At 40.4% G+C, this 26,461-nt stretch overlaps 1 protein-coding gene across 1 annotated transcript in view; it reads right to left on the bottom strand.

Moving 5' to 3' along the window:
• Positions 1-3,449: 3,449 nt before the first annotated feature.
• LOC117512720 (collagen alpha-1(XXI) chain-like) overlaps positions 3,450-26,461 on the bottom strand; it is a 292,990-nt gene continuing 269,978 nt past the window's right edge. The window contains exons 30-32 of the mRNA XM_034172906.1: positions 23,599-23,793; positions 12,311-12,388; positions 3,450-5,197 (exon numbers count right to left, since the gene is read on the bottom strand). Of these exons, the coding sequence (XP_034028797.1) occupies positions 5,007-5,197; positions 12,311-12,388; positions 23,599-23,793 (464 nt within the window). The 3' untranslated portion in view covers positions 3,450-5,006. The remainder of the gene's footprint in view (positions 5,198-12,310; positions 12,389-23,598; positions 23,794-26,461) is intronic.

Below are 26,461 nucleotides of genomic sequence, written 5' to 3'. Positions count from 1 at the left end.
GATTATTTTTCGTTAGCGTTTATCATTACCCTTGGCCCCCATCTATTGGAACAGTTTTACGAAAAGCAACATTATCATATTATGAGTTGAAATTAACAATGTATCTTAGCCAACAAGGTTCAGAATGTATTAAAATTCTGTTCAATGGAAAATGGTGGATATTTTGACATCATGGCTCCTTAAAACAACTGTGAAACTAGTACAACTAAAATGTTGCAAAGAATATAATAATTTTGAGTCTGTGTTCTCATGTAATTACGGCATTGTCATGTTGAAAATGTGAACCCATAAATCTGTGCATAGTGGCTGCAAATGTCCCTGTTATATTGTTTATTTGTGGAGATGAATGCTTGCTGCTTTTTTCTATTAAGAGATATGATATGTCAGCTTAGCCATTTGTAAATCCCACTAACTACATCTGAAATCATTACCCTATTTGACTACAATACAAGTAGTTCCATAAAATGTTTTTACCATATCATTTGTGTTACTTTTCTGAATAAATTTTGTCACCTATTTTCATTTGCTCCACTGAAAAAATAAATTGCCATTGCAACTTGCTGTTCTTCAGAGAGAGGGAGTAAACTGAAGTGACTTCACAGAACATACACTGAATTAGCTCTTTGCACAAAGCTCCTCCAACAAATCAGACCTTTGTCCTTTGCCATCATAACTGAACAACTGCTGACTTACCACATAAGGTGGTGACATAAATGGTTATTTATTTTCTGAATAAATCAAATCAAATCAATTTTATTTATATAGCGCCAAATCACAACAAACAGTTGCCCCAAGGCACTTTATATTGTAAGGCAAGGCCATACAATAATTACGGAAAAACCCCAACGGTCAAAACGACCCCCTGTGAGCAAGCACTTGGCAACAGTGGGAAGGAATAGCATTCTATAATAGAAGCACCTTTTTATATTGTGTGTAGTTTGAGATTCCAAACTGCCAGATAAAAATATCTGGAATTTCCTGAAGTTTAGGGGAGGTGATGGTCTCGTGGTTAAGCGCTGGGCTTAAGACCAGAGGATTCTCGGTTCAAACCCCAGCCTGACTGGAAAATCACTAATGGCCCTTGGGCAAGGTCCTTAATCCCCTAGTTGCTCCTGGTGTGTAGTGAGTACCTTGTATGGCAGCACCCTGAAATCGGGGTGAATGTGAGGCATTATTGTAACGCGCTTTGAGCATCTGATGTAGATGGAAAAGTGCTATATAAATGCAGCCCATTTAGCATTTTACTGTTAATCGTGATAAGATGTCACAGAACCATCACAGAATTTGCTGTAACACCATATCATAGAATTCTGGTGAAATCAAGGAGAAATCTGCACCTGTGTAAAGCTGCCCATTTTTATTTATTTATTGTTATTCTTATTATTATTTCTTTGTTTCTCTTCTTTTTTATTATTCTTCTTATTATCAGTCCTATTCTGGCCTATCTCCAGTGGCTGCCTGTGCACTTTAGAGTTCATTTTAGCATTCTTGTTTTTTTTTTTTTTTTTTTGCATTTAAAGCTCTTAATGGTCTCGCCCTGCCTTACCTCTCTGAGCTACTCCACCCATACGCCCTTGCTCGGTGCCTCAGGTCAGCTGATCCGCTGCTCCTGGAGGTGCCAAAGGTGCTTAAGCGGAACCTCAGAGGGCCTGAACTTTCTCTGTCGCTGCCCCCACTCTTTGGAATGAGCTTCCACTCCACATCAGAGAAACCCCCTCACTGTCTATTTTTAAAACTTGCCTAAAAACCTGGCATTTAACTCAGCATGAGATGCTATTTCATTTCTCAATTGAATTTATTTGTTGGTTACTCTTCTCCTTTTTTGTTTTAAACTTGTTCTATTGTTTTATTGTCTCATATATTTTATGAGACAATAGTATTTTATGTGTCATGTACAGCACTTTGTGGTAGATGTAGTAAAGTGCTACATAAACAAAACTGAGTTGAGATTAAGGGAGGAAAACCATTCTAACCTTTGCATTTTGGAGACAGTTCAACTGAGGGAGTTATCTTTTTCCTTTTTTTTTTTTTTTACATTTTGCCAAATATTCCAAAACTATTCCAAATATGAGAAAAAACTGGAATACATTTATACCACGTGACTGACTGTCCACAAATGCAGTTTGGTGTGGAAGCAGATAAATTCAATTCAACATAGTTTGTAGGCTTTACAGAGGTCTGTCCTCATCTTATGGGTGCTTCTGGATTATTTTATAGATATCAGTTTGATGATAATGCCCTTTATTAATGTGTATCAGTCATTGTTTCTCATCAGGCAGGAGTTAATAGATAAAATCTTTACCCTTATAATTCTTTTCCTGCTGATATCCAAGTTTCTGGACTTCATTCTTACATCTGCATTTTAAAATGGTATTATTTGTACTTATGCGATATCCTACATTTCCATGGCTTTGGCCTGACACTCCCTAGATGCAAATTTGGGGCTTTGTGCATTTTGCATGAGATTAACTCAAAGATCTAAAACTTTTTCCACATACACAATATCACCATTTCCCTCAAATATTGTTCACAAACCAGTCTAAATCTGTGATAGTGAGCACTTCTCCTTTGCTGAGATAATCCATCCCACCTCACAGGTGTGCCATATCAAGATGCTGATTAGACACCATGATTAGTGCACAGGTGTGCCTTAGACTGCCCACAATAAAAGGCCACTCTGAAAGGTGCAGTTTTGTTTTACTGGGGGGGGATACCAGTCAGTATCTGGTGTGACCACCATTTGCCTCATGCAGTGCAACACATCTCCTTCGCATCTCCTTCGTGAAGAGAACACCTCTCCAACGTGCCAAACGGCAGCGAATGTGAGCATTTGCCCACTCAAATCGGTTACAACGACGAAATGGAGTCAGGTCGAGACCCAGATGAGGACGACGAGCATGCAGATGAGCTTCCCTGAGACAGTTTCTGACAGTTTGTGCAGAAATTCTTTGGTTATGCAAACCGATTGTTCCAGCAGCTGTCCGAGTGGCTGGTCTCAGACGATCTTGGAGGTGAACATGCTGGATGTGGAGGTCCTGGGCTGGTGTGGTTACATGTGGTCTGCGGTTGTGAGGCTGGTTGGATGTACTGCCAAATTCTCTGAAACGCCTTTGGAGACGGCTTATGGTAGAGAAATGAACATTCAATACACGAGCAACAGCTCTGGTTGACATTCCTGCTGTCAGCATGCCAATTGCACGCTCCCTCAAATCTTGCGACATCTGTGGCATTGTGCTGTGTGATAAAACTGCACCTTTCAGAGTGGCCTTTTATTGTGGGCAGTCTAAGGCACACCTGTGCACTAATCATGGTGTCTAATCAGCATCTTGATATGGCACACCTGTGAGGTGGGATGGATTATCTCAGCAAAGGAGATGTGCTCACTATCACAGATTTAGACTGGTTTGTGAACAATATTTGAGAGAAATGGTGATATTGTATATGTGGAAAAAGTTTTAGATCTTTGAGTTCATCTCATACAAAATGGGAGCAAAACCAAAAGTGTTGCGTTTATATTTTTGTTGAGTATATATGTACACAAAAATCACAGAGGTACGGCGGCCAAGTGGTTAGTGCATTTGGTTTCATTGTGGAAGATACCGGTTCTAACCCAAAACCATGCCACATTACTCCATGTAATATGGAGTTGTGTCAGGGGGGGTATCTGGCATAAAACGTGCTAATTCAACATGTAGATCCACCTTGGATTTGCTGTGGTAAGACTGAGTGGCAACAAGGGAGCAGCCGAAGGGACTTACTTATATGTAAACAAAAATTGCAATAAAATGCTATTTTAACATATGTAGCTTTTTACATCATACTGTAACATGCAAATTTTATCTATTTGTTCCCCTAATTCAGGTCCTTTGATACCCCCTACCAGACTTGAAATGCATATGACAGTCAACCCCAGAATTGTCCTTAAGGGGTTTGTGTTGTTAAAGGTCAGGGTAATTGGGGTCAAAGGTCAAAATGGTGATCACCCACTTCTGTTGTCTAAACTTGGCACACAAATGTAGAGGGGTTCTAAAAGTGCCCAGGCAAGAGTAAATATACTAAAAGTCAATCATTGGGGTCATTGGTCAAAATTTTAGGTTTTCCACGAATTGCTCACATTTAGAGGTGGTTTCTGGAATTGCTCAGGAGAGGACACATTTATAATAGATCAATCATTGGCATCAAGGTCCTGTGAAAAGGTAAAGTTCAAAGATTTTGATTGTCCACGTGATTTGTATGAAATGTGGCTTACAGGTGGATTTCAGAATTGCATTTGAAAGGCAGCCAGAGATCAATGATTTGGCTACAGGTCAAGCTAATTGAGATCAAATGACAGCCTGTCAAACCCATTAATGTCATCATGCTCACGGCCACAATGATTTTGTTAGCAAAAGACAATCCTGCAATTTTCAAGAAATTGTGAATATGCTATAATTTACAAATTATTGATACTGGGCATGCTGCAATAAGGAGGCACTTGTAGCATTTGCCTGACAATACTGAAAATACTGTTTTAAATTTATAAAATAAATACTTGGTCTCTGTGCATGTGTATGGTGATGAGATGTCATTAATGCTAGCCTGTTAACATCGTGTCTTGCTCAAGAAACTTTCAGTAATTTTGTACTTAGACTGTTCTCAGTAAGATAGGAGGTAGCATGTCTTTATGTTTTTATTTAGAATTTTACTTGTTTGTTAGATACCTCTGCATTTTCAGGACCTGCTCTGCAAACTTTGCATTTTTAAAGTAGTTTAAAGTAGTCATGTTTGCAGGTCAGGAAGATAGAACCAGCTGACCTGAGATCCTGTCATGTCCATTTCACTTTAACTCATCTAATGATGTTATGTTGCTCTCTGCCGTAGAGAACTTTGAAACTTAGTTACACATTCTGATGGGAGGGAAGGCAATGGTCACCTCTAACTCAGTAAACAGAGTTTATAATACCACTGCTTCCTGGAAACACATCAGTTTTTCAGTTCATAGCAGCTTTTGCCACATTTCTGTATCATCAGATGTGAGGTCCTTTCTGGAATTGATCATCCCTGAAGTTGTAGGTCTGATAGCATGTGAAAACATCACAAACTCCTGGAAGACCTGGGCCGCCCCGTTTACCAGGAACTCCTGTACGTCCGGGTTTTCCTGGCATACCTTGGCTGCCTGGATGTCCGATTCCATCAAACCCACGAGGGCCTTGAATTCCTACAATGGAAAGTTTGAAAAAATGTAAGAAAATAATGGATGTGCAGCTGCTTATGAACATTTTTTTTAAATCTCAAAGACAGTTATCTATGAATACAAAGTCACCAACTGGACCATAAATTTTATTGTCATTAATTAGCGCCAATTATAGATTCATGTACAGTACATTGCTTTCTTTCATTAAGCACAGTGTCAACATGTTTATAATTAGTTTTGAGTTTGAAATATGGAAGACAACAAACAGCCTTGTTGCCCTTTTGTTTGGAACATATTAGACATTAAAAGCTCACATGCAAAAATACAGTGGTCTTTGGAATTTTAGAGAATATGTTGATAAGGGTTCTTTTTTCAGGCATTTTATGTATTTATGTATTTAGATTAACAGCAATCCTCTCCCATCCATATCCCTTACACAGTTTCTGGCTCACTGGAATTAAGTGTCTGAATGGACTTTTTGCTAATGATGTGCATATTAAAATAAATAAGCAGTTGTTTGCATGAAACTGAGCACTGTGGAATAGTGGGGTTGTAGTGGGGAAGTTAAGCAGATGAGTTTAAATACTTGGGATCAACTTTTCAAAGTAATGGAGAGTGGTCGAGAGAGTGCAGGTAGGGTGGGGAAGTGAATAGTATCTGCAATTGTGAAAAGGTCAGTAGTGATGCCAGCAGTGGCAGTAACAAGAACATAGGAGGCAGAGGTGGAGGAAGTGGTGCTGGCAGTGGGACAGCACAAGTATGATAGCTTTGAGAAAGAGTGAGAGAGGTGAGACTGACATGGTTTAGACATGTGCAGAGGGGGGATGCAGAGTATATCAGGAGAAGGCTGCTGAGGATGACCAAAGAAGATGCAAAGGATAGGGTGAGCGATAGAGACGGATAATCTGCTGTGGCCACAAAGAACAGCCGGGGCTAAAAGAAGAAGATGACAATTTAAGAAAGACCTCTCTTGCAACATAATAAGTACAATTTCTAGTCTATTAAATTTACTTAGTTGACTACGGTTAGTTGTCCAACATTATCCGTCTAATCACTGTTACATCATCAACTAAACTTGTAGATTGGCCGTCTTATGTTAGTCGACGGTTGTCACGGGCATAACGGCCTTGCACATGCCGTTGCCAAGAGACTGCTCCAATGTGCGACAATTTTGTTTACTTCTGGGTTGGTTGTTATCATGAACTATCCAGCCTTTGTTTCGTTAACTGGCTTTATAAACATTTATGGACAAATATGAACTGCAGAACGACGTATTTAACACTTAGCCTTGAAGTTTCATTCATCATATTCTTCTTCTACACTTCAGTCAAGCCTTTTCTGTGCACACAACGCTGCTCAGCGTAACAGCAATGCTAATGTGAGAACTGTGACAAACACATCATGACAAACGTCTACTGCAACTATGGCCAAAAGCGGAGGAAGGTCTCTCTCCTTTTGAAGGAATATGAGCGACGAATATGAGCGAGGGGTGCTCAAGTGTTCCATCAAGCATTGGTACATGATAGCCGGCATTTTTGAGGTAAGATGATGAAATTTTGTTGACTAAAATAAGATTAGCCTCCTGTGTACCAGGCTAAAAACTTTAAGGCCCAGTCACACGGCACTTAATGAAGTGTGACGAAGCCCTGACGAAACAAGAAACCTGGACTTTTGTTGGCATCATTTCGCGCAGCTTCGTTCCTGCAGCTGGAACTTCGTCAGGATTTTTAAACTGTTGAAAAATTTGAACGAAGGGCAACAAAAACCTCAATTTGTCTGTGTTTTGTTTTGCTGTCGTTCTTGACATTTTTTAATCGTTTGTTTAGTTTTTGTAACATTATTGTTTAATTTGACTTCGTTGGAGCAGCTGAGTGTTTTCACACAGTGCAGAAGCCGTTTTGTGAGCGCTGAGGCTGCTGCTGCTTCATGTACCGTCGGAAATTACAGGGCAAACTCAACCTGTTTGCTTGGACTTTTTTTTTATCTGTGTGAGGGGGTCAGCTTCAATGGGCTCAGGCACCTTACATAGGCCAGAATTAATCTTTTGTGTGGATATAATTCAATATTTTGCCACAAGCAACTGTTGAATTTGAAACGACAAAAAAGATGTGTAATTTCCGACGGTACTGAAATGCAGCATTAGCAGCAGGAGCAGCTCCTGCTTGCGCTTATTATTTTGTATTAAATATAACAAAATTAGTGTAGGAATGATAATCCAGCCCTTCTGTACATGTGGCAACGGGTAGATGAATCAAAATGATTATATGAAGACCACAGCGCACTCTTTTTTTTTTATTTTTTTTTTTTATTGAAGCAAGACGGAGCGCGCAGCGTGTCAACAGACAGTCAGGGTTCTGATGATGATGGAGATGATCCCTCTTTTGTTCTGGACGAGGAACCAGAGCAGGTGGTCCACTGACATGCACACAGATCTCCACAGCTTCTGTTTGCAGTTTCTCCAGGACTCAGGCGCTATGAGCTCCGTCCCAGCGCCAAGTCCTGGAACACAGACACACACTGCTCCAGCTGTGGCTCTAGGCGCGTTTCGTTAAAGCGTCAAGAGCGTGAGCTTCGGTTTTGTTAAGTTCCTCTTTCGTCCCTTTTGCGCTCTTGCTTCACATACGATTCGGTGATAAAGCTCTTTCGTCCACCTTTTCTCAACGAATTGTGATGTTTTTTACTTTTTCCCTTTGTTCAGGAATCGTCGTGCGCCGTGTGACTGGGCCATTAGTCGGGTAACACGAAACTTTAGCTGACTAAGCGCTTTGTGCAACGACTATCTATTTGTATAGTCTATTTGACTAAACAAAATTTGAGTGGTTTACGAAATTGGGCCCAGCCCTTTTGTTCAGAGCTCAAGAGTTCCTCCAAGGCTGCTCAGAAATGGCCTCCAGATTTGAGTTCCCTGGAAGAAGAGTCTGAATCCAAGTATTGAACTCTGTCCATGTGCAAGAACGAAAGAAATCTGAAAATTGAGGACGCTTCATGTTTTCATTCCTTGAAGACAGTGGCCACCAATGGTGCTCATGCGGGATGCCTGCCCTTTATATCTTGCAGTTTTCCCTGCCCTAACCATGGTTCAAGTATTTTGTTGTAAGATCTGGAATCCAACCAGTGGCTATGACTGTCTTTGGTAGTAGGTGTCTCCAGAGAGTCTTTGGGTGTGCTAGGAGTGTTTTTGTGTTAAATGAGCGTTTGCACAAGTAGCTCTAGATGAGGTGTACTACTTGCATTGTGAGTAAATTCACATTATGACATTGGCAATGTGTAACATTTTTCTGTGTATAATCCAACTGGCCAATGCCTCAGTGCTGAGGATTGCAGCAACTCCGTGAGGCCAAGAGGAAACCCACATACCATCTGGCAGTAAGGGCAGTTGCTACTTTTGTAATGAAGGGATAGACTGTTGGCCTGCCTGGGTGGTTGCCATTCAAAGGTTACACTTCACTATTTGGCAATATTAGTGTAGACACAGAATGTCCAAACACAACCAGGTCCACATCAATGGCAATGTTGTTGACATACACTCTTGAGAAAATGTTGAAAATATGTACACAAAATTTGGCCAGAATTACATTGTAAAAAAGCTTTCCAAGAGTACCATCTGTGTACACATTTTGCATAATGTTTAGGAGGCAATAAATATTCTGTGCAATTTAGTTTTGGAGTAGTAGTGACTAACTGGAAAGTCCAGGCTGTATAAGTAGCTGAGAAAGCAAGTTGGGATGGCACAGATAGTATAAAAGGAGGTGGATGGTGTGACCACTGGCCTGCTTACAGAGAACCTGAAACACTGCTTTTCTCCAAGTCTACACCTCATCTCATTGCAGTTATGGCAAGCGATGGCACAGTCCTGACAGATGCCTGTGCTGAACTGTCCCACTGGGCTGGTTACTTTGAGCAGTGGTATAAGAGTGATCCTACTGCCAAGATGGTGGACATCTCCTGTGTCAGGATTCTGGTGGCTGACCTACCAGTCAACTGTGAACCACCAAATAAATCTCAGCGAGACTGCAAAGGTGATGAATTAGCTGATGATTAGTAAAGGTGCAGGGATCTGTGGTATTGTGGCTGAAATCCATCAGGCAGATGGAAATGCTGTTCTCCTGGCACTGGAAGTGATCTTTGCTCCCATTTGGGAGACAGTTATCATCCAAATAGCCTGGAATAAAAAAAATCCCTCTGTAAATCACTCTTGCAAGTACAAGTACAGTGGTACTATACTGCTCTCTGTGTCACGAAAGGTAGTTGCAAGGGTCACTGTCAACAGTCCCAGCTACGTCAGGCTCAGTGGCAGGAACAATCTGACTTCATGCCCAAGAAGTCAACCACTGAACTCATCATAGCTCTGCAAGGCCAGTGAACATAAGTGCAAATATTGGTAGTGCTTCTTTTCAGCTGTGTTGATTTTTTGCAAAGCCTTTGATTTCGTTGACTGGGCTATTCTGTGGAACATTAACACTGACTTACACAGGCACTTAAAAGGCTATACAGAGTGGAGGTAGAGTTTTTTATTTCTTCCCAGTAACTTGTGGCATTCATCTGGGATTTTTTTTTCTTACTCTGTTCAGTGTTTGACTGGGTGTTGGGTAAGATCATGAAATCAAACACTGTGTGTGCTTTTGTGAGTGAAAAATTAGATACCTGACCATGACCTTTTTGTTGACACTGTGATCTTTTTGGAATCAATGGATGTCCTGATTCTAGCACTTTTCCAATTGCAGATTTGCAATTGTCCAGGAAGAAAACAAAGATTTATGTTTTTAATAACTTTCTGGTGTCACGAGCCAGGTCACATGAGGATTGTGTATGGTTTTCACAAGTGTTATCCGAAAGTATTACATTTTGATTCACTTATCTTGGCAGTGATATTCAGATCTTGCTTTTCAGATCCAATAGTGCATGGGAAAAGCTTATAGAGCCAAATGATTGCTGGATAGAGGAGGTTTGTTTTTTCCAGAATAAAAGTCCAAGTTTTCACACTCTAAATCATTGCAGCTGCATTTTGTTATATCCACTTGCTACTTCTCTTTAACATAAAGAGCTTTTACAAGTTTTGGATGATGAACTCAACTTTACAACTCAACTCAACTTTAACCGCTGCACACAGACAACACCATTAACATCGCAACATAAAACTATTTTTATATTGTGCCTAAAACACTCATGAATATATTCTCTGGGTTTAGAGACGTTGTTATTGCGTTTGTTTTATGTAAACATGCGAGAATCACAGACTGCCTCTCTGTTATTTTCAATGGGAGCTGCTGTGAGCTACGCTTGCTTCCTGTTCATGTCGTTCTGGGGGAAGTGAAGTTTGCTCTTTAACGTCTTTATTGTTCTTTACAACACTGTTTGTCCTCTTTGTTCCAGACTAATATATATAATATGTCTGAAATTCGGTTTGTGTTTATTAAATTGCACGCAGATTAAATGTAGCAGACACGGATTATTTGGAATATTTGTTTTAGCAAGTTTTCAGGGTATCATGCATGTGGTTTCTTATTAACGTGATGAAAAGCATAAAAAAAAAAACATTTTTGTAGTATAATATTAATTTACAATTGTCATCATGTGGATTCTCTATATGTTGTTTGACTGCAGTGACTCTCTGGCGTGCAAGGGATTATGGGATACATCAATAGGGTGAATGGCAGTGTTCTATTTATTTTGACACCGATTATATCAGATGGTTATCTAATACAACTTGGCTTTTTTTTTTGAAAATGCCTTTTTTTACAAATAAAAAATGGCATAATTTACAAAAGCACATTTATCTGTAAACACCAGCACACGAAACACATGACATTAATGTGGTGATTTACATAGACTAAATCATCCAATCAGTGTGAGCAGAGGCACATTTTACCCAGAATGCCATCTGTCTGTGTTTGTTACAAAACTTCAGAATTAGTGCATTATTCAACATTAAAAGATATATGTTATATCTTAACTTTGCACAAATGACAGAATTGACATTAATGGAGTTATTCTATCAGTATTCATTTTATTTATACACCAAACCATAACTCAGCAGGGCTTTATTTTCCAAGACCTCCGCCTGACAGCAGTGCTGTGATTGGGTAGAGAGTTGAGCTGTGAGACTCCTTGCAGTTGCTTCTGTGCTGGAAGCCATGTAGTAAACAGAAGCTTCCAGCAGGGGGCAGGATGCTCAAAGACAGAAGTGCTGACTCATTGTTTGGGTCTGTTGTTGCTTTTGATACTTCCAAAAACAATTGTGGTGTTAAAACTCAAAATCAGCTTGTTAGCAGCTGTAAGTGTACCGGAGACAATACTGGAATTTATCGGTTATCTGTAACTTCCAATACATTTTTGGGGGGTTTATCGTTTTATCTTCATCAAAGATAACTTTTCAGTTATCTGATTATGCGTTATTGAAATTAATGTTTTGGTTATCTGTGCCCACCACTGCCTAAAGTGATAACGTATTTGTTACTACAGTGTAGTGCAGTGTAGTACTGTATCTCCAGAGAATCCCAAGACACCGCTATAATGGCATTTTGTCAAAAGAACAAGAAGGAGACTCAGTTAAGGCATGTACCCTTCATTTTGAGGGAACATCAGGTAGATTACGGTCATTTGGATTAGATTAGATTTGATAGAACTTTATTGATCCCTTGGTAATTGGGCATACTTCCCCGATCATGACCCAGCTCACAGGTGGTTCAGTCTTGAGAAGCCAAGCATGTGGGATAGGCATATATCACCTGTCAGCAGCAGACACATGGTTATATTCTGAGGGAAAGGGTGGACTAGCTATCTGTCTGCCTGGATGCTTCCCCATCAGGACCCAGGGTGTTCGGTAGTGTGGTGGATGTGGTGACAGGTGGCATCAGTGCATGCTACCACCCCTGACCTGATCTGTATCATTACTGCCTGCTCTGTTTGCATGTCATTCCATCCCATCACTCATTTCAGTGTTTCCCAATTGTGGTTCTTGGGAAGCAAAGTAGAGCACATTTTTCCATTTGTCCCTGAACTAATCAGAGAATACAGCTGACTGAGCTGATCTGCTGTAATTAGTTCTGGGACAAATGGAAAATGTGCAATACTATGGGTCACAAGGACCAGGATTGGGAAACTCTGACTCATTGTGTAAGTTGACTTTTAACATACCTGGTTGTCCAGGTGGTCCTGGGGGTCCATGGTGGCCTTCTCCTTTACTGCCTTTGATCCCTTTGGGTCCAATGTCACCTGGGAGACATAGTGTGTTAACGTTTAAAAATTGTCTTTCCACCTTCATCAAGTGAGCTGTTCAGCCACAGCTCAAAGTCATGCTGAGTTCAAACTACTGAAGTGTCTCTTACGTAGTCCTTTTCAATTACACATACAAAGTACTTCACAAGATAAAATGCAATAAAAGACAATAAAACACTAAACATATAAAACATTTAAAAGATAGAAATAATATAAGATCCCTAAAATATAAATTTAACATTAAAATGAAAAAAAATCACATACGTTATTAAAAACATGAGTGCAGGGGCGCTAGTGAGCCATGATGGACTAAAGATATGTATTTCAGCGCTCCTGCAGATTTCCATTTATTTTTTAATTAATAACGACTCTTTGTTACAAAACGTAACTTAAATTCGATGGTTAACAGTTTTTAACTCCAAAGAAATAAATAACACCACGCGTTATTTGTTAACTGTGGATAAACTTCGCAAATTCAAGTATGATGGTAGCACATCGCAGCTAACAGCTAACACCAGATCCACGAGGCAGTGCACTCCTGAAGATAAACATCCACAACCCAAGAACCCGAGCATGAGTGAGGAGGTAAAAGCAGAGATTTTAGCCTCCATACGTGGTGATATTTCCAAAATTATAAGAGAGGAAATACAGAGTGCACTGTCTGAAGATCTTGATGCTCTTAAGGCTGACATTAAGGCCATACGGGACAAAATTGCTCGCAACGCCACCACAATCCGAGCATAAATGACCTCTATGGAAACGGACATTGAAGATGTGAGAGGCAGATTGTCAACATGGTCTGATGAGGTTACTACATTGCAGACAACTGGAACTGAAGTCTAGGGTGAGCTAAAGAAAATATGGGACAACTGTGAGGGCATGAAGGGGAGAATGAGGCACGGAAATATCCATATAGTTGGCATGGAAGAGCAGCTGAACTCCACCAGCCCCAGTGAGGTCTCCAAAATGATCAAATAGGTTCTGCAGATGGACTGGGAGTAAAAGTCGACCGTTCACACCGTGTGTTTGCACCCAATAAACCGGGAGATGGAACTTGTGTCATCATCGCTAAGGTGCATTATAATGGAGACAGCTGAGAAAAGCCAGGGACAGAGCCCCACTGATCTACAATGGTAAAAGGATCGCAATATTTCCAGATTACACCACCAGCGTTGCCAAAGCACAAGCCGCTTTCACTGACGTATGGAAAGCTTTACAAGGATAGAGCGACGTGCGTTTTGGATTATTTTACCCAGCAAGATTCAAAATAACCTCCAAAGAGGACAGTAAGGGGTTCTGACATCCCATGAAGGCCATGGACTACATCAGGGGGACAATCCTTCCCGCTACAGACACTGAAATGGAAACTTAAACTTGCCCTTAAAGAATAACTTGAACGACTCGGACCACTGGACTCTAATACTGGAACACTGTGGTTGGACTTTTTTTTTAAGTTGCCTTCTCAACCACTTACTGTGAGTATCTCACCTTCTAAACTGGCCTGTTTCAGGAAAAATGCCTAATGTTGCATTTAACCAACCCCTTCATAATACTGCTAAAATTGTTTACACGTTTTGTATGAATAGTTTTTGTACATTTTACACATGGTTTAAGAACTCACGTTTATTTCTGCAGGAACCTGGACTCTTACTCAATTATTCTTTCATTTTTCCTTTTCATTGTTTTTGTACACAGCCATTATCTGTGGCGTGTGTGTTGCTGCTTATGTTTAGTGGCTAGGGACTTAAACCCACTATTTTGCACCATGTTAACAACATGTAACCTTAAATGCTGTGTTTTTTGCATTCTGATCCTTCTGTTCCCAGAGGATCTAATTACAACCCCAATATCAGTGAAGTTGGGATGCTGTGAAAAATGTAAATAAAAAACAGAATACAATGATTTGCAAATCCTCTTCATGCACTGGTTATTACAACAGCGGAACAAACAAACAAACCTTTAAAGCATTCCTATTTCAGACATGTCATTGTTGTTAAGTCTAGGAAATTGTTTTCTTTGTCTTTTTTTAACTGCCAGTGCATGAACATGCTCAGTTGCGGCAAAGTTCATGTGTAACAAACTGCTTGCTGCATATTTTGCTGCATATAACTAGAGCGCAATAGGTGCTAATTAGAGCTAATGTTTAGTCACTAGCCTATAGCAGTCTGCCTCTCAGTAGGAGGGGTCTGGTTAGGTTTAAAACTCCAGCTTTTGTGGCTTCTGTTTATTCTTCTCTACAAGAGTCAAGACAGAAGTCAGACTACCAGAGCAAGAAATTTAGCTGAGGAAGCTTCTGCGATTTGAAGCGAAACGTCCTCGCGTCAAGCAACCCAGTCCAGTCAAAGATTCAAGCTTCTCTACTACGGAAACCACCTGGACAACTGAGAGCCTACACAGAAACAAAGCCAGATGTAATAACAAAAGTGAGTGTAATAGGTTATAAAAATAGATTCCACAAACATTGGAGAAATACTGAGCGTAAATATGGTAGCACAGTGGCTTGGTGGTTAGTAATGTTTCCTCAAAGCAACAAGGTCGCGGGATCACTTTCCACCTGGTCCTTTTTGCATGTTCTCCCCTTGTTCACGTGGGATGTGTTTGAGTGCTCTGGCTTCCTCCCACTTCCAAAAACATGGAGGCTAGGTGAATTGATGACTGTAAATTGACCGGAGGTGTGCATGCATGTGTGAATGTGTTTGTCTGTCTATATGTTTGCCCTGCGAAAGACTGGCATCATGTGCAGCGTGTACCCTGCACCACAACCTATGACCACTGGGACAGGCTCCAGCTCCCCGTGACCCTTGACTGGACTAAGTGGGTATAGAAAATGAATGAATGGTAGCAAATATAATATAGACAGCATTAGTTAAATCAATAAAATACACTGCTTTTTGAGTACTTGTCTTCCCATGTATATTAGATCTGGATAAAGAGGTGCCTTACACTTGTGGCTAATTTACTGTAATTTCATTGTACGCTTATGGCTATGAATGTGCAAAAGCTTTGTTGACATATTGCTGTCTATGTCACATTACTGCTCGCTATCAACTGTGCATTGACTGTTCATAAATCACCCGCAAAAATGCCTCCAACACAATGCACAAATGTTTGGATTGCCCACACAATTTAGCACTCTTTATGTGGTATTTCAGTAAATCAGGTGCAGAACATTTAAAGAACAGAAGAGTCTTCACGGGCAATAATTCCAACTGTTAAAGTGACATTTTTGTTCAAATCCTTGAATTAAAGCTAAAACTTCAGATTTCACATGCAGAGGCACAATGACAAAAATTGTGTCACTGTACAACTTTACTTATGGAGCTGATGGACCAAGATGATGACCTCCTTAAATAGCACAGAAGATTACAGAAATTGGTGGAATTACTTGTAAAAGCTTCTGGAAGAATAAATGGGATGTACTGGGGATAATTGGAGAACATTTGGCTGTATTTAAGGGCCTAACTGTAGAGCAGTCATTTCTTGCATTAAAAGCAAGAAAAAAATCTAAAGAATTAAGCTATGCCACTTGGTACAAAATTCTGAATCTCAAGAAGCAAAAATCTTTAGGAGCCATCTTACAAAGATGAATGGTACCACAAACAACTGTACAATCAATTATACCAAAATATAAGACGCTTTGGAGGACCATACAGACTTTACATTCTTGAGGAAGGAAACCCAAAGTAACATCCAGAAAGTGAGAAACCTTTGTTTTAAAGGTCCATCAGAATCAGGTCTACAAATACCTATATATTTTAGTAAATGTATTAAATTCAGCTAACTATTTTAGTAGTTTTCTTTAGTCATAGCATTTATGAAGTACAAGTTTATTTAGATAACAGCCAATAAATTTGGCTATAATATCTTGACTCATTAGTCTTTCCTTTGAGCAGCTATTTGGAAAATACTAAGAAACATGCTTCAAAGTCTTTCTAAATTCTATATATATTAATCCATTTTCAGTTAATAATTACTACAGTTGTATGCAAAAGTTTGGGCACCCCTGATAATTTTGATGATTTTCCTTTATAAATCATTGGTTGACTGGATCAGAAATTTCAGTTAAATATATCATATGGCAGACAAACACCCTGATATTTGAGAAGTGAAATGAAGTTTCTAGCATTTACAGAAAGTGTGCAATAATTATTTAAACAAAATTAGGCAAGTGCATAAATTTGGGCACCCTTGTCATTTTACTAATTTGAATACATTCAGCACTAATAAAAATTGATTTGGTAAGCTCATTGAGGAAAGGATACAAAAAGCTATCTCAGAGATTTCAGCTGTCTGTTTCCACTGTGGGGAACATAGTGAGGAAATGGAAGACCACAGGCTTAGTACTAGTTAAGGCTCGAAGTGGCAGTCCAAGAAAAATCTCAGATAAGCTGAAGTGAAGAATGAGAACAGTCATAGTCAACCCACAGACCTGCTCCAAAGACCTACAACATGATCTTGCTGCAGATAGTGTCTCTGTGCATCGTTCAACTATACAGTGCACTCTGCACAAAGATTTGCTGCAAGATGCTGTAATGTAGAGAAAGCCTTTTCTGCATACATGCCACAAACAGAGTGGCTTGAGGTATGCTAAAGCACATTTGGACAAGGCAGCTTCATTTTGGAACAAGGTGCTGTGGACTGATGAAACTAAAATTGAGTTATTTGGGCATAACAAGGGGCGGTATGCTTGGCTGAAAAAGAACACACCATTCCAAGAAAAACGCCTGCTACCTAGTGTAAAAACTGTAGGTGGTTTCATCATGCTGTGTGGCTGTGTGGCCACTGCAGGTACTGGGAATCTTGTTAAAGTTGAGGGTCACATGGATTCCAGTCAATATCAGCAGATTCTTGAGAACAATGTCCATGAATCAGTGACAAAGTTGAAGCTGTGCCGGGGCTGGATCTTTCAACAAGACAACAACCCTAAACACTGCTCAGAATCTACTAAGGCACTCATGCAGAGGAACAAGTACAATGTTGTGGAATGGCCATCTCAGTCCCCAGACCTGAATATTATTGAAAATCTGTGGTGTGATTTAAATGGGCTGCCCATGCTGGGAAACCAAGAAACCTGAGATGTTTTGTAAAGAAGAATGGTCCAAAATACAACCCCAGTTCCAATGAAGTTGGGACATTGTGTAAAATGGAAAAAAGAGTACATTTATTTGCAAATCCTCTTCAACCTATATTCAATTGAATACACCACAAAGACAAGATATTTAATCTTCAAACTGATAAACCATTTTGTTTTTGTGCAAATATTTGGTCATTTTGAAATGGATGCCTGCAACACGTTTCAAAAAAGCTGGGACAGTGGTATGTTTACCACTGTGTTACATCACCTTTCCTTCTAACAACACTCAATAAGCATTTGGGAACTGAGGACACTAATTGTTGAAGCTTTGTAGGTGGAATTCTTTCCCATTCATGCTTGTTTTACAACTTCAGTTGTTCAACAGTCTGGGGTCTCCATTGTTGTATTTTGTGCTTCATAATGCCCTACACATTTTTAATGGACAACAGGTCTGGACTGCAGGCAGGCCAGTCTAGTACCCACACTCTTTTACTACGAACCCACAATGTTGTAACGTGCAGAATGTGGCTTGGCATTGTCTTGCTGAAATAAGCAGAGATGTCCCTGAAAAAGACGTTGCTTGGATGGCAGCATGTGTTGTTCCAAAAGCTGGATGTACCTTTCAGCATTGATGATGCCATCACAGTTGTGTAAGTTGCCCATGCCATAGGCATTAACACACCCCCATACCATCACAGATACTGGCTTTTGAACTTTGGTAACAATCTGGATGGTATTTTTCCTCTTTTATCCAGAGGACACAATGTCCATGATTTCCAAAAAGAATTTGAAATGTGGACTCATCAAACCACAGCACACTTTTCCACTTTGCGTCTGTCCATTTAAAATGAGCTCTGGCCCAGAGAAGGCGGCAGCATTTCTGGATGTTGTTGATGTATGGCTTTCGCTTTGCATGGTAGAGTTTTAACTTGCACTTGTAGATGTAGCGACAAACTGTGTTAACTGACAACAGTTTTCTGAAGTATTCCTGAGCCCACACGATAAGATCCTTTAAACAATGATGTCAGTTTTTTATTGTGCCGCCTGAGGGATCGAAGGTCACGGGCATTCAATGTTGGTTGTCGGTCTTGCCGCTTACATGTAGAAGGTTCTCCAGATTCTCTGAATCTTTTGATTATATAATGGACTGTAGATGATGGAATCCCTAAATTCCTTGCAACTGAACATTGAGCAAGGGATAGGGTTAGGGTTAGGGTTATCATGACAATCACCTGTTTCCAATTAACCTGTTCATCTGTGGAATGTTCCAAAAAAGTGTTCTTTGAGCATTTATAGCTGTGGTCAGGTTGTGGAGGTCTTGCTGTTCTGTTGGGGTGAGGTCAAGGAGCACTGGCACCGCCTTCCCTTCCAATGCTAGGGGCAGATGAGTAGCAGCTTCCTTATCACTCCAGCTATTGTATAGTGCTGCTAGCTGGACCTGGAAGAGGCATGGCACCAGCAGCGTCACTCCATTGTATTTGGGCAGCTTGACTGGTGACTTCAGCACCACCACAGGCTGTGACAGACTTACTGTGGTCGTCGCCGGGACAGGCTTGTCTGCAGTGACAACTGTGATCAGCAGCCATCATAGCACTGGTGGCAGTAACCCTCCCTGTTGACAGAGGGCGACGAGAATCCAGCACGCTGTAGCCATCAGGAGCATCATCAGCAGGCAGCATGGCTGTGGCTGCACTGCTTCTCTCAGCCTCCAGAGGGGGACATAGCCTTGTCATGTCCCTCTTCGGTAAGCGCTCTCTTCTGCCACTCTGTCACATCATGCAATGCTAATTTGCTAATGTTAGTATAACAACATGTGAGCAATGTTGTGAAAGTGTAGGAACACGGACCCACAACAGGGGGCGCAAATGAACGGACAATGGAGTAAATCAAAATAACAACGCTTTACTGTTGTGAATGTGCACAACGAATACAACCAATCACGGAAATGGACAACAGTCAATTCACAAAAGTGTCGTGTGGGCAGGCTCGAAGATAGGAGACGCCTCTCCAAGGTAAGACCGGAACCACACGGCTTCCTCCGCCACAGGACCCCGGGAATACTGGAGCCGCCAAGTCCCGAACTCCCAGGTGGCCACTGCCTCCGCGTGTCGGACCTGGTACTGCTGGCGAGGAACAAAGAACAGTTAAATGGGGGCGCGTTTGCACCCAGGACTCCGAACAGCAGGGAAGTTACCTCCACCTCTCGTTGGAACAGTAATCCACAAACTAAGCACAAATCCAAAAGGATACACTCCGTCAGCTTTGATACGTTACCTCTCAGGTAGAAACGATATCTCGGCAATGAGGTGGAGATGCCGTCCTGCTGATATACCCCACTGATGATTGCTGTCAGCTGTCTCAGGTGATGGGTGACAGCTGTCACCTTGGCTGCTCCCGTGAGGCGGCGGCGCCCTCTGGTGCCTGGAGCCCGCACTCCAGGCAGGGCGCCCTCTGGTGGTGGTGGGCCAGCAGTACCTCCTCTTCAGCGGCCCACACAACAAGCAATACAAAATGCGATGCTACTAGGCACCTGGAACAAAACAGCATCACATAATGCAATGCAGTGCATAGAACCATTAGGTGAGTGACTCTTTTGTGAAGCAACAGGATTTGTAGTAGGTAAGTCCCTTTGGCTTTGGCTTCCCCCTTGTTTCGCCATAGCAGATCCAACAAACAAAAACTCTGCCTTTGTCACCAAGGCCTGCAAAGAATTCAAGATCTATTGGGAACAGAATGGTGCTAATGTAATGTGAATGCATACTGGCAATGTTTTACAGTCTTCATATGTGTGGCATATTAAAATATATTTGTGAAAATATCAAAGGTTGGATGTCTGTGCTTCCATTCTTAGCAAATTTAGTGTGAACTAGTTGTAGAATTACTGTAAGTGGTGCATATTAGCACACATAGATATTACTCTTTCTGGGAAAGACGGATGCCGATGTTTGTTTATGTTTGTAACGAGGATCAAAACCACCTGTTATGTCATTGTTTTTTGACAAATTTCATGTATTGTTCCATGAAATAAACTGGTAATATGTTATAGAAGCTCATTAGAATGGTATTCTTGAAGTTGCTATTGTTGACTGACGTAAATATGACATTTAAATGAGCTGTGATACCACTGTGTACAGGAAACATGAACATGATAAAGTCCAATCTGCGTAAACATGTATGCAGATCGTAATAATTGCTTTAGCAAGATTTTATAACAAATATAGCTTCTTATTCAGTCAAATAAATTAAGAATATTTTGTAGAGGTTTACCGGCACACCCCGTCCTTCTCCCCCGTTCATCTCGAAAATCATCCAAACATCCCCGTATACTTCACTTTCATGAGTTTCATTTGACTTTTACAAAATCGTGTCTGAAATTAATTTTTACATCACTTTTTCATTGACCATTTCTATACATCGCTATCAAAATATTGGCGATTTATTGCTTGTGGGTCAAATTTATTATGAATGAATGATCTTTGGGCATACCCATGATTCATTGCAGATGCTGAGATAGCAACTTCACTTATTCGCCATGAAAGGTAAGCTTCCACATTTGTGACGTTTGATTGGAATGAGTGTATATGCCTGTGTGTAAATAGTCAGTGAGTTTCTTAGCTTTTGTGAGACTCCTGCACATTTCATCCACAGTTGCACTGACTTCCCGGGCTACTGAGCCATGGACAAAGCAAATGAGCTGTCATAGCATCTGTAAGAAAAGGTATTGTATACAGCAGCCCAGTCTCAGGGTTTTTTTTTTTCCTGCTCCTGTGACGAAATGAGTCAAATTTTCGTTTGTTTTTTTTAACTCACTATTACTAACCCTACTCCTACCCCCCAACCCTAACCTTAACCATAACTTAATCTTACTCCTTCCCTCCACCCTAACCATAACCATCCCCCACCCCCCGCTTCACTTTCAATTTCATGCAGCCATCATAGAATGAATTAGAATGAATTTGTGCTGCAGTGACAAAAATGAGGCGCTTTTCGTCACAATATCACGAACCAATAGATTAAAAAGTCACTGATTAAGTGATTTCATCTGTCCAAGGTGATGTTAATCAGTGAAATCATCTGCTGGAGTGTGTGGTTGCAAGGAAAAGCTGCACCCTCTCAGCCCTTTCTGGAATGAGTTGAAGAGCCCTGGTGTAGAGTATACTCTACACGTTTCTGTGTGACTCTGATCTACATATCTCACCATTCGGTATTGATTTGGAGACTTCATTTTGAAGTGTCATTGTGTATATCACTGTGGGATGAATTACATGTGATCTGGCACTGTGTGAATAATTTGAATCTCTCTCTCTCTCCCTCTCTCTGTCTGCCTTTTCCCAGGGTATTGGCAGTGGAACTGATTGGAACACCTGCACCTAATCACTACTGCATATAACCCCAGTTTCTCTACTTCATCCTCATCAGAATCTACAGTTCCTTCTTCAGTAACCTGGCCTCCTTGTTGATAACTTAGGCTTTAGTTTTGCTACCCTGTTGCTGTTGCCTTGAGTCCCTCAGTTATTTTTGTCCCTCTTTTACCCACAGTTTCCTGCTACCATTCTGCTTTGCTGTTTTCTACATGGCCCTGGCTCCTCAATCCCTGATTCACAGCTTCCACAACCGATCTCCTCCTCCTGCTCCTCCAAGAATGCCTGTGCAATTTCAACCTACCATACATTAAATAAACTCGTTTGTCATTTTTACCAACTGCCTCAGTGTGCAGAGTCCAACTCTTTGATCCCCGAACCTGACAGAGTGACTTTTTTTTTTTTTTTGTCAGAAAGGCACCTGTAGGGGACCTGAGTTATCCCAACTTAACCAATGATGAAGAGTATTTCTTCATACATTATGCACTATAGGGTTTTGCATGCTGGTGATCCTACCATGCAGTAAGTACCCTTATTTCTTAACCCCCTGCCCTTTGAACAGCCTGAGTCCACAGTTGCAGATATCTAAAACATATCAGAAGTAATGTTACTGACTGAGACATTACAATTATTCAATATACCCTCTGATTAGTTCAGCCTGCCCATTTTCACATAGCTACAACTGTATGGATCAAACTAAAAGTTATTATAGAGATTATGACACCAAAATAGCCAAAATGGTCAATGAACAATGAACCTTTGAATGAGCTTTTTCCATGTAAAGCAGGCAAAGCAATTTGCATTCACTGTGTTCACACGCATGCATGCAAATGCACACCACTGTCAAAATACCACATCGCAAGCTGCACACTGGGAGCAACTTCAAGATTAAGCACCTTGCTCAAGTACACTTTAGTGATGGTAATGTGAAGAAAAGAAATACTGTTTGTCTTTCATTTCTGTCTGTCGGGTGAGGAGACTGAATTACTTTACAACCTTGCAGTCAGAAGGCTGCTTCTCTTATCGTCACTTGGACATCAACAGTTATAATTACTGCAACAAACTTGAGTGTAAATATGATCAATATGCATCAATTTCACAGTGACCTATGGACAAAAGGGTTGGTAGACATGCAGAGAGTGCTTAACATAATTTATTCTTTAAACAGTGTTCAGTTACATTATTTCTATAGTAATTCATTATGTTTGTTGTGTCTTTTATAAGACATGCATTTGCTTAATGTAATAAATGTTACAAAAATTATATGAATAACGTGACATGAAAACACTGAATCTTGAAGCCTTTGTCAGATTACAAATATTATATTTTCATTTGATTTCATTGTGTAATACATGCAAATAAAGTGTATTTTTTGTAGTAGATACAGTATTTACATTTCCCATTATTGTAGCTGTTAAAGTACACATCAAATTATAAAAATTGTCTGTTGAATGCAGTTCAAAATATATTTCATTATGTAAATTTTAACCTTTTATTTCATTGTTTTCCTGTTTTTGATTTGTAGTTATGTACCCTTCTCACCTAAGAGTATGAGTATGATGAATGGAGCCCAACCTGTGCTGAGATGTCAATTGCCTGTTTGTTTCTAAATGGAAGCAGTAAAGTAAAAAAAGAAAAAGAAAAGAAAAGAAACTGAGACTGGTTGAGAGGCTTATACTGGCTTATAACTGACATCAACTTGTCATCAGGGTCTGAAGTTAATCACTTAAACTGCAGACCTCAAGGGACTCATTACATCATGACTTAATCACCTTTGTGCCCTGGACGGCCTTGTATTCCAGGGGGTCCTGGGTAACCCTGAGAACCAGTTCTCCCAGGGTAGCCTGGAGGGCCCATGGAGCCTTTGGACCCTGGTATTCCTGGTTGCCCTGGCGGTCCCTTCAGGCTCTGGCAAGGTTCACAGTGAGACGGAGGGGTAAGGGTCTGGAGCAATGTTGGCAACTGGTCTGTAAGGCACAGCCAGAATATATTGAGTCATTAATTTACATAAAATATCAAGCCATTAACTTTCTTAACAGATATCCTTAGTAAGTGTTGGACTCTATCAAGGCTATGGTTTGTCAGTGTCTGTGATTGTTTTTGTAATGGACAAAATCTCAAGGCACACCTGAACATCAGAGTGTAATGATGTTCTCATTACACTCTGTAGCTCAAAAAAGAGAGCTTTAAATCAGAAGTGCCTGACTCCGTGGTATAACTCACAAACTCGCAGCTTAAAGCAGATAACCCGTAAGTTGGAGAGGAAATGGCGTCTCACTAATTTAGAAGATCTTCACTTAGCCTGGAAAAAGAGTCTGTTGCTCTATAAAAAAAGCCCTCCGTAAAGCTAGGACATCTTACTACTCATCACTAATTGAAGAAAATAAGAACAACCCCAGGTTTCTTTTCAGCACTGTAGCCAGGCTGACAAAGAGTCAGAGCTCTATTGAGCCGAGTATTCCTTTAACTAGTAATGACTTCATGAATTTCTTTGCTAATAAAATTTTAACTATTAGAGAAAAAATTACTCATAACCATCCCAAAGACGTATCGTTATCTTTGGCTGCTTTCAGTGATGCCGGTATTTGGTTAGACTCTTTCTCTACGATTGTTCTGTCTGAGTTATTTTCATTAGTTACTTCCTCCAAACCATCAACATGTCTATTAGACCACATTCCTACCAGGCTGCTCAAGGAAGCCCTACCATTAATTAATGCTTCGATCTTAAATATGATCAATCTATCTTTATTAGTTGGCTATGTACCACAGGCTTTTAAGGTGGCAGTAATTAAACCATTACATAAAAAGCCATCACTTGACCCAGCTATCTTAGCTAATTATAGGCCAATCTCCAACCTTCCTTTTCTCTCAGAAATTCTTGAAAGGGTAGTTGTAAAACAGTTAACTGATCATCTGCAGAGGAATGGTCTATTTGAAGAGTTTCAGTCAGGTTTTAGAATTCATCATAGTACAGAAACAGCATTAGTGAAGGTTACAAATGATCTTCTTATGGCCTCAGACAGTGGACTCATCTCTGTGCTTGTTCTGTTAGACCTCAGTGCTGCTTTTGATACTGTTGACCATAAAATTTTATTACAGAGATTAGAGCATGGCATAGGTATTAAAGGCACTGCGCTGCGGTGGTTTGAATCATATTTATCTAATAGATTACAATTTGTTCATGTAAATGGGGAATCTTCTTCACAGACTAAGGTTAATTATGGAGTTCCACAAGGTTCTGTGCTAGGACCAATTTTATTCACTTTATACATGTTTCCCTTAGGCAGTATTATTAGACGGCATTGCTTAAATTTTCATTGTTACGCAGATGATACCCAGCTTTATCTATCCATGAAGCCAGAGGACACACACCAATTAGCTAAACTGCAGGATTGTCTTACAGACATAAAGACATGGATGACCTCTAATTTCCTGCTTTTAAACTCAGATAAAACTGAAGTTATTGTACTTGGCCCCACAAATCTTAGAAACATGGTGTCTAACCAGATCCTTACTCTGGATGGCATTACCCTGACCTCTAGTAATACTGTGAGAAATCCTGGAGTCATTTTTGATCAGGATATGTCATTCAATGCGCATATTAAACAAATATGTAGGACTGCTTTTTTGCATTCGCGCAATATCTCTAAAATTAGAAAGGTCTTGTCTCAGAGTGATGCTGAAAAACTAATTCATGCATTTATTTCCTCTAGGCTGGACTACTGTAATTCATTATTATCAGGTTGTCCTAAAAGTTCCCTGAAAAGCCTTCAGTTAATTCAAAATGCTGCAGCTAGAGTACTGACGGGGACTAGAAGGAGAGAGCATATCTCACCCATATTGGCCTCTCTTCATTGGCTTCCTGTTAATTCTAGAATAGAATTTAAAATTCTTCTTCTTGCTTATAAGGTTTTGAATAATCAGGTCCCATCTTATCTTAGGGACCTCATAGTACCATATCACCCCAATAGAGCCTTCGCTCTCAGACTGCAGGCTTACTTGTAGTTCCTAGGGTTTGTAAGAGTAGAATGGGAGGCAGAGCCTTCAGCTTTCAGGCTCCTCTCCTGTGGAACCAGCTCCCAATTCAGATCAGGGAGACAGACACCCTCTCTACTTTTAAGATTAGGCTTAAAACTTTCCTTTTTGCTAAAGCTTATAGTTAGGGCTGGATCAGGTGACCCTGAACCATCCCTTAGTTATGCTGCTATAGACTTAGACTGCTGGGGGGGTCCCATGATGCACTGAGTGTTTCTTTCTCTTTTTGCTCTGTATGCACCACTCTGCATTTAATCATTAGTGACTGATCTCTGCTCCCCTCCACAGCATGTCTTTTTCCTGGTTCTCTCCCTCAGCCCCAACCAGTTCCAGCAGAAGACTGCCCCTCCCTGAGCCTGGTTCTGCTGGAGGTTTCTTCCTGTTAAAAGGGAGTTTTTCCTTCCTACTGTCGCCAAGTGCTTGCTCACAGGGGGTCGTTTTGACCGTTGGGGTTTTTACGTAATTATTGTATGGCCTTGCCTTACAATATAAAGCGCCTTGGGGCAATTGTTTGTTGTGATTTGGTGCTATATAAATAAAATTGATTTGATTTTGATTTGATTACAACAAATGTATTGCTGCTTTTTGAAAGTGATAATG

Source organism: Thalassophryne amazonica, chromosome 1, assembly GCF_902500255.1.
Source record: "Thalassophryne amazonica chromosome 1, fThaAma1.1, whole genome shotgun sequence".
NCBI classification, from domain to species: Eukaryota; Metazoa; Chordata; class Actinopteri; order Batrachoidiformes; family Batrachoididae; genus Thalassophryne; species Thalassophryne amazonica.
Note: the sequence above shows the minus strand (reverse complement) of the source record. Positions and strands in the feature narration are given on the sequence as shown.